A 27574-nucleotide genomic window follows, 5' to 3' on the forward strand; every position below is an offset into this window, starting at 1 on the left:
GCTGTCTGCAACTCAGGCTTATGCAACTGAAAACCGCTGATGGGTTGCCACCCCCACCCCTGCAGATATCATGGGTGCGGGACGGTATACTTGCACGTGTATTCTCAGTGGTAGTCGGAGAATCAGAACGCCGCTCTAGGCATGTCCGGTGTACAGGTTCGTTTTTTAAATCTTTTTAGTGCTACCCGCTAGATGTAACTCAGGCGTATCCAACTTGAGTCCGCCGATGGTTTACCACCGCTGTCCGTGTATAGTATTCCACATAGACGATGCTACAACCAAACATCAAATCAAAACTGATGTTAATGATGTTTTTATAAGTTACGGATTATTGATGCTTAATTTACAATTTTGGAAATTAATTAATCGCGTGGCGTGGCGTGGAGAGCGGTTCTTTCTAGTAATTATTTTGAAGTCTTTGTGGCATATATATTTTCTCTTAACCACATTACATTTTCATGTAGCATCATAATTTGACAGGAAATCGAAGAGGGCAGCGAATCCCGCGCGTTACGAGACTCCGATCTACGAGTCTCAGCGCCGCATTTACAGAGAGTGTCCTCTATCAATCTACAACTGTTAGAGCGGGATGCAAGACGACGGAACAAGACCCAGCCAGATCAACCGCAGGTATACTTGCACGGCAATCAAACATTTACGTTTCCGTAGCAGCTCACGGTCATGCTATCTACGTCTAAATTATTTTCGTAGGTCCACTTCCCACTTGCTTGCATTCGTAAAGGTGTGTTCAGAACTAGGTGTGTATGCCCTTGGGTACGACATACTGGAACAATTTTTCTTTTTTACCATCATAAGCAATATCATGTTGTGTACATGTAAATATTTCTTATTCTTATTCTTATACACCTATGATCAACGAATAAAGAATTTATATTTGAACTGGTGAACCCACCTTTTTTTTCGCCTTTTTGCGAAAGCTTCGCTAAATATTCTGGGTTATGCAATGGCTCCTCTACACGATGGCCCAGCGTAGGCCAGTTTAAGGGACGCAGCTATGCGGTGGAATGAGATAGCAATATTGGACTGGAAGACTATGTGCAGCGGGACAGTGATTCGGAAATGGTACGCGTAACATCTGGACGCACTTACGTATGTCGCAGCCGGTGTCGGCCTTTACAATCCATTACAAATCACTTATTTGTACTATATTGTTTTAACTATTCGTTGTTTCGCAGCCACTGCTCGACTACATGCCGGACTATGGTCTCTTCGAGGCATCTCAGATGGCCTGCCCAGTATTGCCACAGTATCATCCGAAGCAGCTTATGGAATTGCTTAACAGCGGAAAAATACGATGGGTTAAAGCTATCCTCGCTCACTTGGTGAGGTAAGATAATGAGAATATTCGGTTAATTATCTCAATTAATTGCTACAATATATCTCGGTATATTACCTAGTTATCGATCTTACTCAAGTTAATTAGCAACGTCACTGTATATTTGTAAAGAAGAAAGTATTAAAGTTGCAAAAGTTTCATGCTTTCAATTACGAGTAAGGTTAACAAGTCTTTGTGGATTTTTGGCTACATATAATAATTTATATTAGTAAGAAAGGGACATCATCGGGAATGTTTCCAAAACACAAGGATTATTACTGCGTCTACGTTAAATGGTAGTATTGGTTAAGTCGGTTACTTTACATAATCATTCATGGGATTTTTATTACACTATGTAAAAAAAATTACCACATTACACAACTGAGATATATAGCCAGGGATATTGGGAAAAATGAAAAAGGCAAATGCACGTCCGTTCGTATTCAAAGATATATTCGAAGACAAGTTACAACTACTACCAAATTATGACATGGAATTATTTATAGAAATCTTAACCTGACCGAGCGATCAGCTGTGATACGTGTCTATGTATGTACCTGCTGTACTATACATGTACATACATCACAACAACATTAATATTTTATTAGACGTATCGGCGGTACTTGCGCTGGACGAGGATCTCAGGGCGATGAAGACAGTTTATCCAAACAGGTATGAACGCACACATTCTGTTTTAGCGTGGCACGCATATTAGCGTATGTCAGAAAAGCACACCTGCTCTATTCCAAATATCGATCTGTAACATCGGTCAAGATTTTGTCGATAAAAGAATAGAAAGCAAATATACCAGATAAAATCACTTTCCCTTTTATAATTAGCCTTTACGCTTATTTGGACACTTTCTCAACTTTTATTTGTGTCGTCAAAGTAATCATTTACTCAATATGTACAGATTTTAAACTCTAGCTTTATACTGAGCGATTAGCATGAGTATGAAAGTATATCGGATATTTTGTATCGTACCTTGCTTAGCTTGCATATTGTGTTTCGGTCTACTCTTCAAAACTTTTACTTTGTAAATTTTGATTGGCAATCCAAAATGACAAACTAGTATACTGTTACACTGTATAATAAAACTTGATTTGAGTAGAGTACATATAGTTTTGTTGCAGATATATTGGAAAAATAAAGAACAAAAATTTGAGCTTACATTAAAATCCCTTAGAATCACAACGCCCTTTAATTAAAAAAATCACTTCCCGTGACACTTCACAATCTTAAACCTTAGCGAATCGCATGATACAAACCGGAACGTATTAACATTGAGGAGCGTCGCCCCACTCGCGATTCTTAGTCGCAGACGCCATTGCATGTCGCACGTGTGTTACAGCGCGGCTGGTCGCGGTCGCGAACTCTTTCGGTGTCGTTCGCTGCTGGCGCCGTTTCGCCGCTAGATGGCGTTGCTCAGGTAAGTGATGAAACTAGCCACTGACGTATATTTAAAGAGATGCCATATCTATTGCGATTTGTATGAAAAACAAGAGCCCATCATTGCTCATAGATGTAAAGTCATCACTATTTTTTATAGAACACATTCTTTGGTATGCAAAGTAAATAAGTTTAAGTTAACACAAGCCTCCTTGGGCTTACCGTGGGACTTAGTCAATCTGTGGAAGAATGTCATATAATATTTATTTATTTATTTAAATATCTTCTTATGCATATGTCTGTGGAATTAGGACACGATAAATATTACAGACTTGACAAACTAGAATCTAAATACAGAAAAAGTATTGTGTTTAAAGGAAGCTGGATAAAAGTTTATTAAATTTCAAATTGAATTCTAGAAGGACTTTCTTTGACTTACTTGTTTTATATGTAAATAGTTTCAAGCCTCTAGTTTTTATACCTACCTCCTACTACGTCTACTACTATCCGATCTCAGGAGTATTCTTTCAAAAACCTAATTGAAGGAGTATTTTTGGCAACTTAACTGCAGTATTTTGGTAAGATGATGATGATGATGATGTTGAATGACGGTACCGAAAAAAAATGGCATTTGCATTGTGTTCCCCCTTTTCAATCCTTTTTGCTTACTTTTGTATACATCAATGTTGTGTTCATTTCCATTTTGTACAGAATCGCCAACATTTTATGTCTGTGCGAAATCTATCTATCGATTCAAATGGTTGCAGATAAAGAGCCTACGTCAATATTGTTTTTAATTTCGTACTCTTATATGTAAATAAAATAAAATAAAATATACAACACGAATTGTTACGTTTATGTCAGTTTTCACTCTTTCAATATATACTCTTCAAATTGAACGTAAGTTTCATTAATCAGACAATTGACGAGATAAACTTAGTAATTTAATTCTATTTCTAGTTTTTTATATATATATATGAGATTGTATTTTACATTAATTGGTCAATAAGGTGCTATTGGCATTTAAAATCCACTACTCCAAGCCAAAAGTGCTAATTTCATCGTGTAAAAGCACCCTTTATTAGAAATCGACCTTATTGACCAATCAGGCGTATGATAACTTAAGGTGGTTCGACTAGGTTACCCAAAGCTTAAACCCCGCTAGATGGCGTCACTTTCGCAAATTTTTAGGTTTTATTTTTTTGTGGAATAGTGTTGGTATCTGTATACTTAAAAGTATGTTTAGCGCACTCTTTACATAAATATCGAACTATTATAATAAACATTGAATACTTCATTAGTGAAAAAAACACTTTTAAAGTCGACAGAGTGTTTCTGTCATGCTATTTCCTACTATTACTCACACATGCAAACAGTGTTTCCGTGATGCTTGTAGTAGACAATTTCATGCAGTGTAAGTATGACGTTGCGGTATGTTCGTGGAAATACGTGCAAGAGGATTCGGGTTCGAGACTGGTACGTCAGGGGTACTTTTTTTGTCCTTTTTGTGTTATCTTATGTTTCTTATACCTTTTATTCTTCGAATTCTTGTCCGATTCCGATATAACCGAAATATATTTCAGTGATATCGGAAACGGCTCTAAAGATTTCGATGAAATTTGCTGTAAGGGGTTCGATCTAGCTAGGTCTTATCTCTGGGTTTTTGAGTTTTTACTTATGTTTCCTTTTTCTCCCAGATATTCAGTATTATTAATAAATTAGTTTATAACGTTTTATAAAAATATGTGACGTTTTGAACTAAAAGGTACCACATTGTCGGTTGTCGATTAGGTTGATTTCATTTTGAAGCTTTATGGAAATATGACAACAATAAGTAGGTACCCGTTTGGTTGAAAACGCCACATATATTGAAAACCTGACTTTCACAAATCTCACCTTTTTGGGTTCTTCCAACTCAGAAAGGATGGAGAATACTGACGATTCTTAGTAGCACTAGCCCAAGGAAGTCCAGGTTTGTAAGTGTCAGGTATCAGTTTTTTTCTAAAGAGCTAAATATAGTTCTACGAGTAAAGCAATCCCTTACTGCCCAGCCTCTATAGTATTTTTCAAACTGGAAGGGTACGATGATAGATTTCATCTCCATACAATTTATAACCTAATAATGCCAAATGTTGCAAAATTATATTGAATTGAGATCTATCATCGTACCCTTGCAGTTTGAAATATTTATTTACGATAAAAGTGCGGAAAAGAGAAAATTCGAAACGAGTGGCGACAGATTAAAACACGACCGCAGAGAGTGTTTTAAATCGACACGAGTTGTGAATTACCTATTCGCACGTGTATCGTACAACGTTTTACAGTACATATGGCCCTTTAAACTTTCGACATATGCATGGAAAGTGCTCTTTACGCACTAGGGCGAGAAAGTTGCACCATATGTACTGTAAAATACTTTTTAGTACATATGGTGCTACATATACGTTACCGCCCTAGTGCGGTAATTAGTACAATACGTGCATATGTCGAAAATGTAAAGGGCCATAATTATGTACTGTAAAACGTACAATACACGTGCGAAAAGGTAATTCGCAACTCGTGTCGATTAAAACACTTCCTTCGGTCGTGTTTCAATTTATCGCCACTCGTTGCCAATTTCCTACTTTTCGCACTTGTATCGTAATGTACTAATAATAAAGTAGTAATTGTAAAATAAAATTAAAACTTTTTTATATATATTTTTTTGGATTCAAGTAGGTACAGTGAGTAACAACATTGCATGGCCTTCTAATTATAACTATTATAGAAAACGGGATATTTATCATGTTTATTTATATTATTTATTTCTCGATATTTTGGCCGGTCTTGCAAGACCAGTCGTTGTGGAGATCCCTGGGGAGGCCTATGTCCAGCAGTGGATGTCTTGTTGGTGTAGATGGATTCACACAACAAATGAAATAACATTTTTTCATATTTGTTATCCGTAGTTGTCCCTGTACCTGAAAGAAAAATAATATCATGATAGCACAAAATCTCTAATGTTATAGGAAGAAAGATGATGCAACAATATGGATTCTAATAAAGTTATCATTTACTTACCTAGTAATAATTGTGTTTTTCATTCATAGACAAAATTCCATAATTTTCATCCCCAGGAAATGTTTTATTTTACTTTATTGCAGTGAGGATGTCCTGATTTTTTCTGGCTAATGAAGGAAAACATTTTATTTCCAAGAATGCCTCTTCATTTTGCACAATACCTAAAAAAACCTAGAGTTAGTGACACATTGACTATTCGGCAACCAAAACAGTAATAATTACATTATATAGGTATTGTTCACTGCTTATATCTACCATTACGGAAGAAGTGAGAATTATTTTCTAAAAAGATCGGCACGAGAAAATTACAATGTACAATGAAGGAATGAAACTGTACCTACCTTACGAAACTTCACCATCATGAATTCCGCTTCAATTGAGTCTGAATTTTTCTGGATTTTCGCGGACCAGAACACCGATGATTTTTGTAACTTGATTTAGACGTTGCTATAATTTTCAATTTATACAAACAAATTGACACAATAAACATGACCCTATGTGTCAGTGTCAACACTGTCAAATAAAAATGCACTAAACATGACGGCACTGCAAATCCTGCCAGGTCGGCCAGGCAACGTCGCCAACGTCATAGTGGCAACGCCGCACGCAACGTATTTGTACACGACATTTGTGACACACACATACGTAAAATTGATGAAAAAATTACGTTGATTTATGTATGATTTCTGTATGAAACAAAGTTTTTCTATTAATTTAGCGCAAACGAATATTCGAAAGTAGATAAATGAGCAAATATTTGTGTAGTAATAGTGTGTAGTGCCTTAATTAAAGCAGATTGAATTTTGTATGAAAATCGAACCACCTTAACGATTCATTATTTATAGACAATAATAATACTATCTATTAAATACAGATAACAGAAGACGTGCAGCTAGATTACGCAGAAATCACTTCGGTACCTCCGCTCCCTCTCTGGACGTTGCTCGTTGCCGACAAGGAGTCTGCCAATCATCCGTCTACAATACAGGAGGCCAAGGTCAGCAACACTCATTATCCATTTATGTTATACCACAGAATATATAATAGTACTAGGTACAGCATGACCTAGAAAGGCAGATTATCTTGGGTCAAAGGGATGCCAAGCGCGGGCGAGGAAAAGCACCCACGAGATGGTCTGATGGTGTGAAGAGGGTGGTTGGCGGCAACATGCAGTGCGTGACTCATGTGGCTTATGACCGCACACTATGGAGACGGAGCATACATGGTCGCGATCCTCAGCAATGAGGGACCGAGGAAGAAGAAGAACTAGGTACAGAAGATTCAGTCCCTAACAAAACGGGTCTACTACGCGCAAGGCGGCGCAAGCGCGTGCAGGCGTCTGTTCCACAGCGGTGTGCGGCAATTACTATGGCAAAACCTCCAAATTGAGGCGGCAGCAGGTACTTATAGCGACGCGACGAAATGGGGGAGTGAGACGCCTGGTTATACATAGTACAAATTCTCTCACATGATTTTTTCGGCTCGGGCGAGTGTTGGTTAGGACTCGAGTCCTTTGAGTCCTCTGCTTCAAGACTCGACTCGGTTTTTCACTCTTATAATTAAGTCTTAAATCGAGTTATTTTCAACAACAATAAAAACGAGCTGAGTTCTTCAAATTCACTCAGAACACTCGACATACCAACACTAGCGCGGGCCCTGATCTGTTAAACAAAAGCCTTACTTTACTTTACTTTCATGCAGAGCCGTCTTCGGCACGTCCCAATATTTATTCTTAATTTAAAATTACTCTGGCAGTTTCCATATAGGAAGTGTTGTTGTGCGTAACCTCTCTCTATGCGAAGCAATTTCTCTATCTAAATAGCAAAACAAAGCTACCAGCAAAGATGTCAGTTGCATCTCACATTAAAATGTATTATTACATCAGAGAAAAGTGTTCGATCGGACATATTTTACGGTCATATTAAATATATATTAATAACGGGTCACTCACGTGTTTTAAGTCGAAAACGCTCGACATGTTTCACTCCAAACATGTCGAGCGTTTTCGACTTAAAACACGTGAGTGACCCGTTATTAATATATTTAATGTGTCTGTGTCTCACGGAAGTTTTGTCATATTTTACGGTGACTACAATTGTAATTGTAAAATATGTAATAATTATATTCCCATTTAATTATTTAAATAGTAGTAAGACTTTACTATCTCGCCACCTAGAGCTCTCCCGTCCATTCTAATTTGAATCTTTATTTTTACAAATCAAAATTTCTTTTGTCTTAGCAAGTTTTGATGTCTAGGCGGCAAAACGCATTATTGTTCAAGGCGTAACTTATTTCAGGATTACGGAGATCTATTTGACGGGACCATGGACGTAGATGAAGACTTGGACGCGTTGTTACTAGACGAGGAGGAATGCGTCGATCGCCGGCCGTCAATGCCGCCAGAGCGGCAGCTGTTATCACACTTTGGACCTCGTCAAGGTATCACTTATAACCAGACCCAGAAGACATTACACATATAAATAATTACAAAGGTTAATGCACACAACAAACAGAAAATAATACCGAAAATATAGAACTGTATCGACTTCACGCACTATGGCTACGCCAAAAATGCCTTAACGATTTATCTTGTACTAGCTTCTGCCCGCGATTTCGTCTGCGTGGAATGATACAGCGCTACACACAGACTACATGAAGATATAATATTTTAGTTTTTCTTTTAAAATATTATTGTACGTTCTGTAAGTTTGTCTAATTCGAATTTTCCACTCATTAACTTAAGGTTAGCTGGAAAACCCTTATAGGTCGCTATATAAGTTCGCCTTTGTACCAAAAAAAATTATGTGCATTTTATGTGTACCTGTTTTTGTACAATAAAGTGATTTACTACTACTACTAGTACTACTACAACATGGACGCAGAATTTATGGAGTAGATACTAAATTGTATTGGGCGCCACCGCTATTTACACTACATCATTTACTTTGCCACACTCGTGCTTCAACTGATTATTTAATTACAGGCCGTATTCTCTCTCGGCTACTGACCCACACGCACTTGCCCGGGCTGAGTTCACTAGACCAGATGCATTTGCTCGCGTTGGCCGACACTGTGTCGACGTGCGACGCCGACTTCGCCGAACGCTTCGCCGCCAACGCCCGCGTCGACGTCGCACAGGGGACTGGACAAGAGATTCTACCTGGTAAGTTGTAGTATTATACACAGCTTGTTTTCTCTCGCTGCTGACCCACGCGCACTTGCCTGGGATGAATTCATTAGACCAAATGCATTTGCTCGTGTTGGTCGAGGCTGTGATGACGTGCCACGCTGACTTCGCCGAACGCTTCGTGCAACGCCCGCGTCAATGTCGCGCAAGGCACATATTATTGCTTTACGGAAATACTCCAAATTTCGTTTGAATCAGACACCGACCGGGAAATGTCGAAATTTAACTTAACGTTCAAAATAAGAGCCCGTTGGTGCTGCCGCGCGCGGCGCATCAAGGACGCGACGCGAACTTAACTTAATCAACTTCTTTATTCTTTCAGACTCTTTAGACGATTGCGGCCTCCGATTCGTTCTCGCCATGAAGCACTATGGCTATCTCCTCCGCTGCCTGCCTCTGGCTCAACGCGCGAACCTACAGCGGAACGGTGTGGGCACCTGCAACCTGGTGTGGGCCTTCCATTCAGAGACACACGAACAGCTACTGGCTTTGATACCGGGGTACTCTAAAGGACAGCCCAAGTGGACCACTATGAGAGAGTTAGGTAAGGAATTGCTCGACTATGTTTTTGTGTTGAGAATTCCTTGGTCAGCGTGGTTAGCGTGTGCATATGCCACTTTCACACTCCGATTGTACATTGTATAAGATGTAAAAAACGAAATCGCCTCACGTCACATGGCGACCCCGCCAGGATGTACACTCGACCTATTCGACTAGATAAACACGAAGTCGATAATTATGCCGGACAGTTGTCGACTTTTCGATCACAATTTGTAATAGCACACAGTAAAAAATCTAATTACAGGTCAGTACCTAATAAGCAGATCCACTTGCCGGCATTTGACATGTGTAAACTTTGTTCTCAGGCGTAGGCTGGTGGATAAGGGGCGACCTACTGCGCGTATGCGTGGAGCGGCTCGCCCGCGCCTCCTACATGGCCAAGCAAGATCCCATGGACGCCGCGTTGTACTATCTCGCTATGAAGAAGAGAATGCTGCTATGGGGCCTGTTCAGGTCGAGTAGAGACGAGAAAATGACGGCAGTGAGTACTCGTATTATTTGGCATACAACTATGGCTCTCAGACAAGGCATTAAGAGGCTGTCAATACCGAAAGCACGGCGCGTCAGCGCACACTTCCAGTCGCTGAATCACACTAGTGTATTTTTTTAATGTTGAATAGTTAGAATATAGTCATTGTTCATTAGATATATCAGTTTTACATTACATATAAAAATGTTAAAATACTTCCAAACATACAGTTTCCAAGGAAGTATGACGTAAATGCCTGTTCCCTCTACAGTTCTTTGCAAACGACTTTTCGGAGGATCGCTGGCGCAAAGCGGCGCTGAAAAACGCCTTCGTGTTGCTCGGGAGACAGCGTTTTGAACACGCTGCCGCATTTTTCTTACTCGGAGGAGCCCTGAAAGATGCCTTGGAGGTAAACTATTGTGAATTTAATTTATACAGTATTAAGAGGGGGCGTAAAGACAGGAAATTAGAAAGGAAAAAATCAACTCGCGACGGAACATTTGGCGATCGCACGAGTTTTAACGTTTTACCTCAATAACTGAAAATTTCTGTTTAAAATCTTGCTAGTGAAATACCTCGGTAATATCACTAGCTATTTTATTCTAAAATTATATGGCTGTGGTATGCAGAGTAACAGTAAACAATTGAAAATAAATGAAAGTTTGACATGTTTTCGTTATTTTTTCTATCAAGCCAATTTTAACCTTTTAAGGGTTTGGTTGTAGTCTGCCCTCCTAAATATACCTAGGATGGATATCGTATGATTTTTTCATAGCATTTGCCTTTGTAAAACCGTGTAATAATTCAATATAAAAACTTCAATTTTTGTGTTGGCCCTTAAGCTTGACTTTTTTTGATGTTTGTTCTATGTCAGTGACTAGAAATGTTTTATGTAGGTGCTGATAACTCGACTGGGCGACTTGCAGTTGGCCATGGTTGTTGCGAGGCTGTACGAGACCGATAACCCAGCGTCACCCAGTTTGAAAAGATTGTTAATGGATGAAATTCTCGGGTAACATTTTTACTGTCCTAAATTTAATCTTACTGTCAAATTTTATGAACTTAAACTTAACTTTTGAAGAAAATAACTAAAAAGTGTAAAGAAACAACTCTTTCCTTTCGGAGTGGTGCTCTTTTAAATTGTATCAGTGAAGAGTTGTTTACTGTTTAAAATAAAGGACGGCTACCATAACAATAAATTTTTCACATCACCTATTCGAAAAGGGAACTTTTCTTCCCTGCTAGGAGGGATCAAAGTGGCACTTTTCTGTTCAAGGACATTTTGTTGCCAGTATGAAATATTGACACAAAGACATATGAAATTAGTATGCAGATAATCGATTACAATTTCTTTATAATCGATTAATCGATTACGTGCATACAATTTTTCTAACTTAAATAATATTTTGTTCTAATAGTAAACAATAAATGTAATTAACGTATTTTAAATTAATTAATATCATATTTAAATTAAGTAAATTAATTAATTAGCGTAATATTTACAAAGAAACGTAAAAAAACTTGTTTAATAATTTAATTTTTATTTTGACATTTTAGGTCTTCTTAAACGCAGCCATACTTGTCTATGCAAATTAAAAAGTATATATTTAAAAAAAATTGTACAAATATTTCACAAAGCATTATGCTGTTCTGTATTCTGTATAAATTTGTAAATACTTAGTTTAAATCAATAATAATAGGCCTTTTCATCTGTGTCAGATGTTTTAAGCAGCATCCCGGTAACGACACTAATAATAATAAATATAAGTGATATCAGTCTTCATAGTGTTCTTCCGAAGATTTGGTTCAAAGGGGTAAGAGCTAATTTGTTATCAGAAAAATCTACAAAAATAATGTACTTGATTTTCATTGTATCATTTCAGTTGTTTGCTGCTGTTTTTGAAAAGATATTAGGTACATAATTATGAGCTGTAGGTACTTTTAATTTGTCACTACAGTCACGTCTGAAAATATCGATACGGACAAAGTGCCAGAAGTATGTACCTATACTAAGGTCGTGTACACATATTTTTGGCACTGTCCGTATCGATCTTTGCTTAAAATAATAATGTTTTGAAACCTAATATATGTTAGTATGTAATTTCCTCATAGGTGATGTGAAAAGCAGTATGTGTCACATGGTAGCAAAATTATTTTCAACTTGGGCGTTAACACTTGAATCCCTCACTACGCTCAGGATTCTATGTTAGAATCCCTCGCTACGCTCAGGATTCTATTATAGAATCCTTCGCTTCGTTTAGGATTCAATTGTACGCCCTCGCCGTAAATATGTCATTTTGCTCCCTTGTGACACAATCTACTATTATATTAATGTATGACTTAATACCTCTCATGTCAAATAGGGACCATTTGACATGAGAGGTATTACGTCATGACAGTTCCTTCAAGTCTCTTTTGGTCGGGCTTAATTTAGAAAATAATTGAAGAAATATGTTTTTACCTTATTTGTATTACTTAAATGTTACATGTCCAAATGCAATTAATGTGCTAAATTTCAAAAAAATGTCTGCAAACATTTTACTTGACAGCTGCTCCATATTTTTATTAGGCACACAATACAGATAACATTTATTACGAAGAAATATTATTTATTTCAATTGATTCAGGCAACAAGGCCCATATTACATATACCTTATAGACTAGCATATAACTTTAAAAAACTTAAAAAACTAAACACTATTTTGTCGACAGAACGTGAAGTTTTTATATTGTCCTTCTAACCCAGCATTTGTTTATTTAGAGGTGAAACCGAAGACGGTGAAATAGACCTAGAGCGAGCACACCCCGACCCATTCGTGCGCTCCATAGCACTTTGGGAGCTGAAGCGATACGGCGAGGCCCTCGACACTTTACTAGCGCCCGCGGGCCGCTTGCACACCGCGCGCGAGCCGCGCGACAACGAGCCCGTGCCCAGCGTGTTCAACTTCTATGTGTACCTGCGCACGCACCCCAGACTGAAGCGGCACAATCTGCCCAGTCAGGTCAGTCCGCTATTATGCTCTACGCGCGCATATACTTGCTACAGTGACAGAGATAGCACTAATGCCGCCACTGTAGTGATATAGGGAATCCCTCAACACGCTATTGATTCCCGCGGGCTAGGCTTGTGCCTGCTCGTTCACTACGGAGAGCGCTCCGCTCTCAGTCAATCGGTCAAACGAACTAGTTCAGTCTTTTAGTTCCTTAAGTTCAGTACGGTTGTTGAGAGCTGGGAATGAATTTGAATCTGTTTTACACTCGATTTTTTTCCAATCCAAATTGCACGATATATGTCGAAAACACCATAACATAATAAAAATGATTAAAATATACAGAAACATATCTGATTTTCCTTCATACTTCTCGGACTTTGGCATGTCACGTCGTTCTTTCATCTCCGTTTCGTTCCATCCGTTTTCCGTTTTACTCAGTCAAGCGCTCTCCAATCGCACTAAACTAAAGGACCTAAAGACCGATTAAGAGCGTGCAAATAGATTGTTCCTTTCGGTCCTTCACGAGAATTAATTCTTAACAGTTCTTAGTTCATAACCGACACAACCCTACCGCAAGTCGCTTACACACCGCCTTATAGTCTTGTTTATGCAGCGTCCTGTAGTCTTGCGCGCAATTTTGTACGTTTAGTGAGTCCATGACCATACATCACAGGACAATAATTGATAGCGTTTGTAACAAGTTATTATTTATCTCACAGGGAGCATCAATAGCCCTCCTCCAACAAGAGTCCGACGAAGGCATCACCCGACTCGAGCGGCGGCTGTACTTCCAAACGGCACACGGACACTTCAAGGCGGGCTGCCCCGCGTTAGCTCTGGAAGTATTATCGAAGCTGCCGGCGCGGGTGCGGGACGAGCGGCGCCCGGCCCGCCCGGCGCCCGTGGCCGCGCCGTCGGTCGACGAGGCGACCATACATACGGGGCAGCTGACCTATGCGAGCGAAACAAGTAAGTTTTAAACGTATTTGAGATGAATAGTCGCCATCGCTACGCCCGTAGCGTCAACACTCAGCTTTGTGCCTTATATAGACATCATATTCCAACAAGAACCCGACAAAAGCTTCACCCGGCTCGAGTGACGGTTTTACTTCCAAACGGTGCACGGACACTTGAAGGCGGGCTGCCCCGAGTTAGCTTTAGAAGTGCTATCAAAGTTGCTGGCGTGAGTGCGTGACGAGAGCCGCCCGGCGCCTGACGATACAAGTAAGTTTTAAAGGAATTTGAAATGACTATCTGTCATCGCTACGCGCGTAGCGTCAACACAGCCTTGTGCCTTATATAAGTTACATAAACATCATATTCCAACAAGAGTCCGACAAAAGCTTCACCCGGCTCGAGTGACGGTTGGACTTCCAAAAGGCGGTTGCCCCGCGTTAGCTTTAGAAGTGGTATTGAAGTCGCCGGCGAGAGTGCGTGTCCGGCGCCCATGGCCGTCGGTTGATGATGATGAGGCGACTATACATACGAAGCACCCGACTGATGCAAACGAAACACTATATTTTAAAGCCGAACTTATAAGTATTACAAAACATTAAATCATAACATCTGTACTAAAACTACTTAAAAAAATAATTATTAATTACTATTTGTTTCGTAGAACAAACCGCGAACCCCGAACCAGCGCCTGCAGAAATGGACTGGGGCTCGTCAACAATGGACTTGGACTGGAGTGCACCTGTCAGCAAACCTAAAGAGGACGAGCTCGTGCTCGACTGGGACGAGGACGACGACAAAGGGTAAGGGTACCTTGCAATTTTGCGGGTGTCTCTCTACAAGTACTAACTAACGTTCCTGGTGGGCCCTATGGCTTTGCAATAAGGCTTACGAAAGCCCAGTTAACACATTCACTGCCAATAACACTAGGTGTGTTAATTTTGTACTGGAAATGGGGTGCTTGGCACTGAAAGTGTTAACAGTGTAGACGATAGTAAATCAATTCCTAGGTAAAATCACATACCGCGGTCCTTACCTTTTATTAACCTATTCTGTCTCTTAATTAATGTAACTTGTTTAGTTCCGGAGCATCAGGTGCATCCACGCCTCCGCTAGAAATGAAGATGGACAAGGCAGAAGAGGCTGAAGTGAACGGGGTAACTGAAAGTGAGAAAGAGAAGGAAGAGGAGGCGCCATCTGTTGACATTATGGCGCAGCAACTCAAGTTCGTGGCGTGCCTCAAGATATTGATGGAGGAATTAAGCACGCTTGCTACCGGGTTTGAAGTTGATGGTTAGTGGAAACAATTATCTTCTTCCTCGCGTTTGACCTCGCTTTACGCCACGGCTCATGGGAGCCTGGCGCCCGCTTGGCAACTAATACCAGAAATTGGCGTAGGCACTAGTTACGAAAGCGACTGCCATGTGGCCTTCCAACCCAGAGGGAAAGTAGGCCTATTGGGATTCAGCAGTTTTACTTCCTTAAATGTCAACACAACAATGTGTACTTACAAATATCTCTATATGTGTGCCTGTAAAATTAGAGGAGTTTCGTCGATTTCCAATGAATCCCAGGATCAGAACTGGATTGACGTCCACTTATCTGTAATGACATTATGTAACCATCCATTTAACTATAGATATTAGGTTATACTCACACATAAGGAGCATAAAAAACAAATCTGGTTTGTTGATTTTCCCATACCATTCATCTTTGTTACTCTCGTTGTTGAACATAAGCTCGTCTCTTTCGATGGCTCGTTAGCACGTGCACGTTTCTCGCTTGCCTAGGCGCGACTAAAGAGCAACTTGTACAATTTAAGCGCTTCAATTTATTTTAATACTAGCGACCTGCCCCGGCTTCGCACGAGTGCAATGCTGATGTACATATAAACCTTGAAACTCTATTAACAAAAACCGCATCAAAATCCGTTGCGTAGTTTTAAAGATCTAAGCATACATAGGGACAGACATCCAGGACTTTGTTTTATAGTATGTAGTGATGATTGGTTATCTCCCCGTTGTGGATGCACAGGCGGTCACCTCCGCTACCAGCTGTACATCTGGCTGGAGCGCGAAGTGGAAGCCCTCCGCCGCCTGTGCGGCTACGCGTCCGCCAGCAGCGCGGCCGGCGGCGGCGAGCTCATATGTGCGGACGCGGACCCGCCGCCCTTGCCCGACCGCCCGACGTTGCATCAGTTACTTATAAGGGAGAAGGCGGACTTTGAGGCTAAAGTGCAGAGGGCGGTTAGGAGGAAGAAGTGGCTTAAAGGTTGGTTGTTTATATTTGTTAATTCGTTATATTCGGCGGTGGCAGATCACATGCGCGGACCCACCACCGCTGCCCGACCGCCCGACGTTGCATCAGCTCCTCATTAGAGGGGAGGCGGACTTTTAAGCTAAAGTGCAGAGGGTGGTTCCTGTAAATTTATTTTGAGATTGTGCAATAAAGAGGATTTGTATGTTTTAGGGTGGTCCAAAAAAAATTTGTCTCCGCGTGGTTCTTTTTAGTCAAACATTTATAAAAAATATGTAAACCTATTGAGAACAATCAAACATTATTTAGAGGTCGCTCAAAATAAAGCTATTCTGCCATACCAAAATGTATGAAATGAACTTGACCAAAGAAAAAAAATACCTGGAGGCGTTTTAATGGTTTTATTACATTTTTCCCTATTTCGTTAGCGTTACAACTAAATAGAACATAAACCGGTCATTTTGTTATTTTTGGGTTAATGTGTTTTTTATTTATTGTATGAGATATCAAATTTTAAAGCAATGTTGAGCGACCAGTAAATAATGAGCAAATGAGTCAACATTTTGCACATAGATTACTACTTCATAATAAAACAAAGGGAGCCTTGTGGAGAAAGGATTACAAGTATGTATTTTTATTACATACAAACGTGGACCACCCTATGTATTGCTGTTGTTTATCATTTTAGCGAACGAAACCCTCCTCCGAACACTGCTATCGTACTGCTCGCTACAAGGCGCAGGCGGGGGCGGCCTCGCCTCCGTCCGCATGGAACTAGTACTGCTACTGCAAGAGCTGGGACAAGAAAAACAGCACCAGCAGTTACTATCGCCTCTGCCGTTCCCTACTACACTGCCGCTGCTGGCCGCCGCGGTGGCCACCAACAACACCGTGGTGGCGGACCCCGTCAGACACCTGCAGGTTACACATTACCACATTACGATGAATTAGAATATAGTATTTTGTACGACAGATACATAACAAGGGTTCTTAAAATTTAAGGGCCGAAGTCTTATTTATTTATTTTACATTAAGAACCAACAGCTATAAGCTATAACTATACTAATAATGACATAAATAGTGATACAGAGCCAATTATAGGATCTCACATATAGCAACATGATAATATTTAACATTAAGTAACACGCACAATTTTACATGGGCACATGCAATAATATCTCAAAAACATTATGTATTAAATACTAAAACTGATTACTGAATAAGTAAATAACGCTTTAAGTGGACTTGAGTTTATACGGATGACTCGAATTTCTAACAAGTTTCGACATAACTATGAGTATGTTTAGAAGACTCAGTCGAGATGAAATTATAAGGTAAGGTCTTAAAGTACAGTCTTTAAAACATTAGCGGGTTTGTAACCGCAAATTTTTGCACAGTCCGTGGCACAAGACATGCTGAGCACGCTGGGCGAGATGGGCATCCCGGGCGGCTCGGCGACTCGTCTACTTCACACACTGCGCGTGCTCGCCGTGGCGCTCTCCGCCTGCATCTACCAGAGCCTGTGCGACTCCGACACCTTCCATCTCAAGCACCACCACACGGACAGGTATCCTGGACAACAGCCGACTACTTTACTTTATTTTGATCGTATGATAAAATTACATAAGACTTTTATGTTGAAAAAAATTGATATTTATAAAACGGCGTCCAAATCCCTTTCGGTCACTGTCGAAACTAAAGTTTCGAAACCAGTTGAGAGAACAGCTAGCTCATCTTTTTCTGAAACCGGGTTGCCTAAAAAGAAAAAAAAATGTTTTAGAAACTTGCCGAAATCTGAATATAGAATATTTTTTTCGAAACTTCAATAGAAAGAGAGAAAGAAAGACATTTATTGTTAAAACCTTCTACAAACAGCGCCACTTCAGTTTTACAATAAGACTTTTTGCTAGCAAGTTTCTAAAAAAATGTTTTAGAAACTTGCCGAAATCTGAATATAGAATATTTTTTCGAAACTTCAATAGAAAAAAAGAAAGAATGACATTTATTGTTAAAACCTTCTACAAACAGCGCCACTTCCGTTTTACAATAAGACTTTTTGCTTCGCATACCCGGCCTCTCTCTTTATAATATTCTGCAGTCAATAATTCTTTTTATTTTCCTGCAACAGTATTATTGCCGAAACACCTGGAACCCACACGTCGCATATGCTGGCTCGGCAACGGCGATATTCGACTGAAGAGCTCACTGTCACCACCCCACCTAACAAATGGCCAGGTAAAATTAATTACCTTAATTCTAACTTAGTTTAATTAGGTATTATTTTGACAAATTGATTCCCGACGGCGCGAGAAGCTTTTTTCGCGTCCAGTTTACGCTTGCGGATCAGACTACGCGTCAAAAGTATCTAGCTACCATTCTCTAACAGCATTCCATTGCAAAAAAGAGATATATGTCTCTATATGTAGAACAATCAAACTGTAATAGATACTTTTGAACGCGAACTGTAGAGATATATGAAAAGTATTCCAGGATGGCGGATACTTTCGGTGCGTCGTTTCGTCCGCTACTATTGATGCCGACCGTACAACTGTTTCGATCGTGTCTCACTTGTACGGATGATAATTAGCTCCATGCATGAATTTATTTTTATTTTTGGATTCATAATTTATATCGTTGGAACACCGGAAATGATAAAAATACTTTTGTAAACCTTAACATTATTTTATTAAAAAATATTTAAAATGTTGAAAATTATTGAGCGGTTGAAACGCTCATAATTTTTGGCGCGAATTCGACAGAGCGTGATGACGTCACACGTTGGGCGGCCCAACTGATGTTTGCTACTAATGACATTAATCTGTCGAACGCGTGACGTCACTTGGCGTTTCGAGCGTTTCGCTCACTAGCTTTTCGCGGGCAAATTTTTGTACTTTTTATTTATAATTTTAAGTAATTAAATGGTAATTTAAAAACGGAAATGCATTTGTAACATGATATAACGGTAACAAACATCCGAATAAAACATATTTCGTTCAAATATAAAGTTCATGCATGAGGCTAATTGTTCTGTTCGTTTAGGAGTATCGGCGTTACGCGGGCTCGCGTTGCGGGCGGCCGAGGAGGAGGAAGCCCCCCGCCTGCCCGTGCTGCTGGCCGAGGCGTTCTGCGCGGTGTACCTGGCGCTGCTGGGCTGGGCGCTGGCGGCGCGCGACGCGCACCTGCTGTACCGGCTGGCGGCGCACACGGCCGACACGCGCGTGCACGCGCGCCTGTTCGGCGGCGGCGTGCGCCGTCTGCTCACCACCGCGCCGGCGCCGCCCCCGCCGCAGGTCTACTTTTACACACATATAACTTTACAACCTCTGTTTGATGTTGTCTCATTCTATCGAGCAGAGATGTCTATATGATGGATAGGGGCAAACGATTATCAACGGTTTGTTTGATTTGACGAACGTTTATGAATAACGCCATTACAATATAACATTTAAACATTAGTTTATTGAACACATATTAAAACATATTTATACTAGGCTAGTTCTGCACTCTGGTGGCAGAACATTGCAGTAATATCCCCTATTGATTACACTTATTTAGTATTTGTTTCGCAGCCAAAACTAGTAGAACGCCCTGAGGGTACCTCCGTATGGTCCTCCCTCCGCGAGAAGCGAGCGCTGCTCAACATGCGGCTGCTGGGGCTCGGGCCCTCGGTCCCGCACAAGAACATCCAGGAGGGCAGGCCCACCTACAGGGAGCAGTTCGTGCCGCCCTACTGCAGTATACTGACGTTCCTGTTGAACAAGGTTCGTTAACTTTGATTTCTAACCTGAATACGCCTAAATAACCTTAACAATTTTCTATAACGATAGTAGTGTTAATTTAGTTTTCCCCGTCAAATGTTGTCACATCAGCTTAGAGCAAGAGTGTAATGAACTTACGAGACGCATGAAACATACTCTTATGATATTATTCTAATATTTTACTCTATATCAAATTTCTTCGGAAAGCAACTAATCACCACGCAGCATGCGGTGGTCAACTCCCAAATTCGTCCGCTACTGCACTAATCTGTGTACTCCAAAAAAAATTAAGTTGAATTAATTCAGACTTGTAAAATTCTAATTGTTTTTATGAATGAAATATGACTATCTTAGCGGTCGACATTCTGAAATGTCAATAGGAAACAACCCTAACATTGTCTTTTATATTTAGCCAACTCCCGAGCAAGACCCAGATTGCTGCGATTACGATTCAGCGGAGTCGGGTGCCGAAGATCCCGATGACAGCGGCAGCGAAGCAGACGATGACGACATCTTTGATACTAACCCGGCCAGGTAAGTGCTATAGGCTAGATGACATATTTTCATTAATGGTATCAATCGATCAGATTTGTTTTTAGGATCAAATGTCTATATGGGACCAATGGGCATAGACATTTGATCCTAATGCAATGGCATTAAAGCAATACAAAAGTCAGAAGTGACAGTCAAAGTCCTCGAGTTGTACTTCACTCGCGAAACGCTCCTAACAAAACGATAAGTGAACGTGACACTCTCATCGCCCATCTTGAGTCAGAGCCCATCTTGAAGTATGGACAAAACAAGAAAATTGCATTTTTGTCGGTGAAATATTGCGTTCATGTTTACAGTTGCCGTACAATCTTTTGTTGGGTAAAATGTAAGGAATCGAATGGTACCCTTACTTTTTTCCTTTTTGGAAATTAAAAAAAAACTTAAATTTTGAAACTTTCAGGTCCTGTATTTTTGTATTATTTCCATATATTATTTTAAATTCCACATTATTGTGACAAATTGCTGTCTATTTTAGTAGATTTCAATATAAAATTCAACATGTGTCATCATCCCTATTATTGGCAATATGCGAAGTTGGTGGTAGGGGAAATACAAGCGACGCCAACGCACGAAGTGCTGAAAATATGAACTTTTGTGGGACGACATCTTCATACTACTTGGCAACTACCAACTCTCAAATAAGCAATATGTCCCTCAGCCCCTAGTGGGTTCCCACTGTGCCCTGTTCATTATGTCTCTACTGCTTAGGACCATAGAGATGATAATAGGTCAACATCAAATAGCGTTCTGACCCTTTTTTATGGCGCCTCCGGTTTGTGGTTTCTAATAATTCTAATACAATACACAATAGAATCTCCAAGTAGCTCAGTTTGAAAACTAAAGACTATATACTCGTATAAGTCGTATAACACTAATATTGTTCACGTACAGAGAGGCGAAGCGCACTAAACTAGTGAATACAGAGCACTCCGACCCGGACTCTTACTCGTGGGTGCTGATGCGCGTCGCGGTGCTGCGGCTCTCGCAGCAGAAGTTGCAGCACTTCCTGCAGCTCTGCGGCATCGAGATGTCAGGTATAGTAACTGGCTCTAAGTACATTACATGTTACAGTTCTGCATTGGTTTACGTATAAGAAACCTTTTCAATTTCAACCGTGTTTTTCGTTAACTTATCTCTTAAGTCGAGCGTTGTGATTGATGAAGGGCTTTTTGCAAATTAGCTCCATGCATGAATTTATTTTTATTTTTGGATTCATAATTTATATCGTTGGAACACCGGAGATGATAAAAATACTTTTGTAAACCTTAACATTATTTTATTAAAAAATATTTAAAATGTTGAAAATTTTTGAGCGGTTGAAACGCTCATAATTTTTTGCGCGAATTCGACAGAGCGTGATGACGTCACACGTTGGGCGGCCCAACTGACGTTTGCTACTAATGAAACTAATCTGTCAAACGCGTGACGTCACGTGGCGTTTCGAGCGTTTCGCTCAATAGCTTTTCGCGGGCAAATTTTTGTACTTTTTATTTATAATTTTAAGTAATTAAATGGTAATTTAAAAACGGAAATGCATTTGTAACATGATATAACGGTAACAAACATCCGAATAAAACATATTTCGTTCAAATATAAACTTCATGCATGAGGCTAATTGTGTTTACATTGACACAATTAAATTTGTCTGTACATTTTTAGAGCTGGCAACAACGAGTCCAACCGTGCACGCCGCCTTACGTCGCGTAGACCAATGGCAGCAGCAGTTAACCGAGAACCTGGAATCGCGCGCTCCGCCCCCCGACTACATCCCGGGCTGCTTCCCGGAGCAGCTGCCGGCCGGCCCGCCCATCAACAAGTACAGGTCAGTTACCGGTCCCCGTGCCCGCTGCGTGGACCAATGGCGGCAGCTGAGAACCTGACTACAGCCTTCCTCTTACAGCAATTGCCAGCTGGCCCTTTTATGTAATAAAGAGCGTCTGATCGTAAAGTGTAGAGTACAAGAAAAAAGTTAATAAGTAGAGGGGCTGACTGGAAGTCAAATTTAATATGAACGAATTCACAAATAAAAGTGAGAGATTACATGGCGAGCAATCTGACAGTGCCCACCAGTCAACCATTGAACGCTCTAAAGACTAAAACATGTATCTGTGATTAACTTTTTTAACTAAATATTTCGTTATAATCTGGATGTTACTAAAACACTAAACAAACTTATTGCTTCCAGATGCTTGTTAGAAAAACACAACACGCCATTCAACTCGAATCTATTTAGCACTGCGCCTGCGAGACGATTGTGGAGTTTCCTCGTTCGACAGGAGTTAGTTCAGGTACCTTAAATAAAACCATCTTTTGCATTTAAATAAGCCTTAAAATTAAACTATTTTATCTGGTGCCTGTGAATACAATAAAACCTGTTATTGTAGGAAATATTTATCCGCGCGGTGTTCTCCCGGCGTCGAACCATGTCCCTCACAGCAGAAGGGACCGGCGAACCGCGTCCGGGCTGCCTGCCTAACCAACAAAGGCTCGGGGACGATCTGCACAATCCAGTCAGGATTATACACAAGGAGCAGGACTCCATTGCTGCTTTCTGTCTCAATCGGGTGAGTTGGTTTTCTTTACACGAAAGGAAGTTGAAAAATAGACCCTAACTAGAAGGTACTAATTAAAGAAAGAAGGTATTAATTAGTATTTTCGCCGAAACTTCCATAGATACTCAGTTGCTTGTCAAATGAATCTAGCTTACGGAATGTTTGTGATTTTTTAACTTGGATTTCTAGGCTCTTATAATGATAAATATTGCAGGTCGGCGGTGCATTGCTCGCGGTAGCAACGGCGCGAGAGGTGCAAGAGATGGACGTGTCGCTCCTATTGCGTGGCGGCGCGAGCTGGGCCGAGGACGAGTGCGAGGTGGACCTGCTGGCGCTCGCGGCCGACCCCGCCGCGCTGCCCGACACCGGCTTCCTGCTCATACAGCACCAGGACAAGTCAGTACAGTACACGTGTACAGATGTCTCTCCTGCCGGCGCGGGCGAGGACAGTGCGAGGTGGACCTGCTGGCGCTCACGGCCGACCCCGCCGCGCTGCCCGACACCGGCTTCCTGCTCATACAGCACCAGGACAAGTCAGTACAGTACACGTGTACAGATGTCTCTCCTGCCGGCGCGGGCGAGGACAGTGCGAGGTGGACCTGCTGGCGCTCGCGGCCGACCCCGCCGCGCTGCCCGACACCGGCTTCCTGCTCATACAGCACCAGGACAAGTCAGTACAGTACACGTGTACAGATGTCTCTCCTGCCGGCGCGGGCGAGGACAGTGCGAGGTGGACCTGCTGGCGCTCACGGCCGACCCCGCCGCGCTGCCCGACACCGGCTTCCTGCTCATACAGCACCAGGACAAGTCAGTACAGTACACGTGTACAGATGTCTCTCCTGCCGGCGCGGGCGAGGACAGTGCGAGGTGGACCTGCTGGCGCTCGCGGCCGACCCCGCCGCGCTGCCCGACACCGGCTTCCTGCTCATACAGCACCAGGACAAGTCAGTACAGTACACGTGTACAGATGTCTCTCCTGCCGGCGCGGGCGAGGACAGTGCGAGGTGGACCTGCTGGCGCTCGCGGCCGACCCCGCCGCGCTGCCCGACACCGGCTTCCTGCTCATACAGCACCAGGACAAGTCAGTACAGTACACGTGTACAGATGTCTCTCCTGCCGGCGCGGGCGAGGACAGTGCGAGGTGGACCTGCTGGCGCTCGCGGCCGACCCCGCCGCGCTGCCCGACACCGGCTTCCTGCTCATACAGCACCAGGTCAAGTCAGTACAGTACACGTGTACAGATGTCTCTCCTGCCGGCGCGGGCGAGGACAGTGCGAGGTGGACCTGCTGGCGCTCACGGCCGACCCCGCCGCGCTGCCCGACACCGGCTTCCTGCTCATACAGCACCAGGACAAGTCAGTACAGTACACGTGTACAGATGTCTCTCCTGCCGGCGCGGGCGAGGACAGTGCGAGGTGGACCTGCTGGCGCTCGCGGCCGACCCCGCCGCGCTGCCCGACACCGGCTTCCTGCTCATACAGCACCAGGACAAGTCAGTACAGTACACGTGTACAGATGTCTCTCCTGCCGGCGCGGGCGAGGACAGTGCGAGGTGGACCTGCTGGCGCTCGCGGCCGACCCCGCCGCGCTGCCCGACACCGGCTTCCTGCTCATACAGCACCAGGACAAGTCAGTACAGTACACGTGTACAGATGTCTCTCCTGCCGGCGCGGGCGAGGACAGTGCGAGGTGGACCTGCTGGCGCTCGCGGCCGACCCCGCCGCGCTGCCCGACACCGGCTTCCTGCTCATACAGCACCAGGACAAGTCAGTACAGTACACGTGTACAGATGTCTCTCCTGCTGGCGCGGGCGAGGACAGTGCGAGGTGGACCTGCTGGCGCTCGCGGCCGACCCCGCCGCGCTGCCCGACACCGGCTTCCTGCTCATACAGCACCAGGACAAGTCAGTACAGTACACGTGTACAGATCTCTCCTGCCGGCGCGGGCGAGGACAGTGCGAGGTGGACCTGCTGGCGCTCGCGGCCGACCCCACCGCGCTGCCCGACACCGGCTTCCTGCTCATACAGCACCAGGACAAGTCAGTACAGTACACGTGTACAGATGTCTCTCCTGCCGGCGCGGGCGAGGACAGTGCGAGGTGGACCTGCTGGCGCTCGCGGCCGACCCCGCCGCGCTGCCCGACACCGGCTTCCTGCTCATACAGCACCAGGACAAGTCAGTACAGTACACGTGTACAGATGTCTCTCCTGCCGGCGCGGGCGAGGACAGTGCGAGGTGGACCTGCTGGCGCTCGCGGCCGACCCCGCCGCGCTGCCCGACACCGGCTTCCTGCTCGTACAGCACCAGGACAAGTCAGTACAGTACACGTGTACAGATCTCTCCTGCCGGCGCTGGCGAGGACAGTGCGAGGTGGACCTGCTGGCGCTCGCGGCCGACCCCACCGCGCTGCCCGACACCGGCTTCCTGCTCGTACAGCACCAGGACAAGTCAGTACAGTACACGTGTACAGATGTCTCTCCTGCCGGCGCTGGCGAGGACAGTGCGAGGTGGACCTGCTGGCGCTCGCGGCCGACCCCACCGCGCTGCCCGACACCGGCTTCCTGCTCGTACAGCACCAGGACAAGTCAGTACAGTACACGTGTACAGATGTCTCTCCTGCCGGCGCGGGCGAGGACAGTGCGAGGTGGACCTGCTGGCGCTCGCGGCCGACCCCACCGCGCTGCCCGACACCGGCTTCCTGCTCATACAGCACCAGGACAAGTCAGTACAGTACACGTGTACAGATGTCTCTCCTGCCGGCGCGGGCGAGGACAGTGCGAGGTGGACCTGCTGGCGCTCGCGGCCGACCCCACCGCGCTGCCCGACACCGGCTTCCTGCTCGTACAGCACCAGGACAAGTCAGTACAGTACACGTGTACAGATGTCTCTCCTGCCGGCGCGGGCGAGGACAGTGCGAGGTGGACCTGCTGGCGCTCGCGGCCGACCCCACCGCGCTGCCCGACACCGGCTTCCTGCTCGTACAGCACCAGGACAAGTCAGTACAGTACACGTGTACAGATGTCTCTCCTGCCGGCGCGGGCGAGGACAGTGCGAGGTGGACCTGCTGGCGCTCGCGGCCGACCCCGCCGCGCTGCCCGACACCGGCTTCCTGCTCATACAGCACCAGGACAAGTCAGTACAGTACACGTGTACAGATGTCTCTCCTGCCGGCGCGGGCGAGGACAGTGCGAGGTGGACCTGATGGCGCTCGCGGCCGACCCCGCCGCGCTGCCCGACACCGGCTTCCTGCTCATACAGCACCAGGACAAGTCAGTACAGTACACGTGTACAGATGTCTCTCCTGCCGGCGCGGGCGAGGACAGTGCGAGGTGGACCTGCTGGCGCTCGCGGCCGACCCCACCGCGCTGCCCGACACCGGCTTCCTGCTCGTACAGCACCAGGACAAGTCAGTACAGTACACGTGTACAGATCTCTCCTGCCGGCGCTGGCGAGGACAGTGCGAGGTGGACCTGCTGGCGCTCGCGGCCGACCCCACCGCGCTGCCCGACACCGGCTTCCTGCTCATACAGCACCAGGACAAGTCAGTACAGTACACGTGTACAGATGTCTCTCCTGCCGGCGCGGGCGAGGACAGTGCGAGGTGGACCTGCTGGCGCTCGCGGCCGACCCCACCGCGCTGCCCGACACCGGCTTCCTGCTCGTACAGCACCAGGACAAGTCAGTACAGTACACGTGTACAGATCTCTCCTGCCGGCGCTGGCGAGGACAGTGCGAGGTGGACCTGCTGGCGCTCGCGGCCGACCCCACCGCGCTGCCCGACACCGGCTTCCTGCTCATACAGCACCAGGACAAGTCAGTACAGTACACGTGTACAGATGTCTCTCCTGCCGGCGCGGGCGAGGACAGTGCGAGGTGGACCTGCTGGCGCCCGCGGCCGACCCCGCCGCGCTGCCCGACACCGGCTTCCTGTTCGTACAGCACCAGGACAAGTCAGTACAGTACACGTGTACAGATGTCTCTCCTGCCGGCGCGGGCGAGGACAGTGCGAGGTGGACCTGCTGGCGCTCGCGGCCGACCCCGCCGCGCTGCCCGACACCGGCTTCCTGCTCATACAGCACCAGGACAAGTCAGTACAGTACACGTGTACAGATGTCTCTCCTGCCGGCGCGGGCGAGGACAGTGCGAGGTGGACCTGCTGGCGCTCGCGGCCGACCCCGCCGCGCTGCCCGACACCGGCTTCCTGCTCATACAGCACCAGGACAAGTCAGTACAGTACACGTGTACTCTCCTGCCGGCGCGGGCGAGGAGGAATTTATAAACACTAGAGCTGTTTGTACAGTGGTGTTAGGCTTATTTTTATGGCAATTTTCAATTTTATATGTTGTAATTATTCTGGCAGGCCTAACAACGGTTCCGTGCCAGGCACCGGCAACAGCTCGCCGTTGAACCCTAACGCGCCGCAGATCCCAGTCGGTATGGCGAGTCAGACGGGGCGGGGCGCCAGCGTTGTAAGTATACTTTTAACCCGTTCATTATTGAACGCGAC

General features: G+C 44.3%; 1 protein-coding gene across 1 annotated transcript in view; it reads left to right on the plus strand.

The window, feature by feature from the left end:
- LOC134748739 (dmX-like protein 2) overlaps positions 1-27574 on the plus strand; it is an 86344-nt gene that overhangs the window by 45974 nt on the left and 12796 nt on the right. Inside the window, exons 26-53 of the mRNA XM_063683515.1 lie at positions 481-630; positions 1197-1348; positions 1945-2008; positions 2688-2765; positions 6660-6782; positions 8083-8224; positions 8769-8948; positions 9295-9516; positions 9839-10014; positions 10274-10411; positions 10899-11014; positions 12764-13004; positions 13715-13964; positions 14614-14752; positions 15031-15242; positions 15984-16220; positions 16894-17126; positions 17603-17772; positions 18334-18440; positions 19245-19495; positions 19775-19966; positions 20376-20497; positions 21407-21549; positions 22175-22337; positions 22701-22803; positions 22900-23079; positions 23282-23463; positions 27428-27536. Of these exons, the coding sequence (XP_063539585.1) occupies positions 481-630; positions 1197-1348; positions 1945-2008; positions 2688-2765; positions 6660-6782; positions 8083-8224; positions 8769-8948; positions 9295-9516; positions 9839-10014; positions 10274-10411; positions 10899-11014; positions 12764-13004; positions 13715-13964; positions 14614-14752; positions 15031-15242; positions 15984-16220; positions 16894-17126; positions 17603-17772; positions 18334-18440; positions 19245-19495; positions 19775-19966; positions 20376-20497; positions 21407-21549; positions 22175-22337; positions 22701-22803; positions 22900-23079; positions 23282-23463; positions 27428-27536 (4575 nt within the window). The remainder of the gene's footprint in view (positions 1-480; positions 631-1196; positions 1349-1944; positions 2009-2687; positions 2766-6659; positions 6783-8082; positions 8225-8768; positions 8949-9294; positions 9517-9838; positions 10015-10273; positions 10412-10898; positions 11015-12763; positions 13005-13714; positions 13965-14613; positions 14753-15030; positions 15243-15983; positions 16221-16893; positions 17127-17602; positions 17773-18333; positions 18441-19244; positions 19496-19774; positions 19967-20375; positions 20498-21406; positions 21550-22174; positions 22338-22700; positions 22804-22899; positions 23080-23281; positions 23464-27427; positions 27537-27574) is intronic.

This window comes from Cydia strobilella, chromosome 17 (genome assembly GCF_947568885.1).
Source record: "Cydia strobilella chromosome 17, ilCydStro3.1, whole genome shotgun sequence".
Taxonomy (NCBI): Eukaryota; Metazoa; Arthropoda; class Insecta; order Lepidoptera; family Tortricidae; genus Cydia; species Cydia strobilella.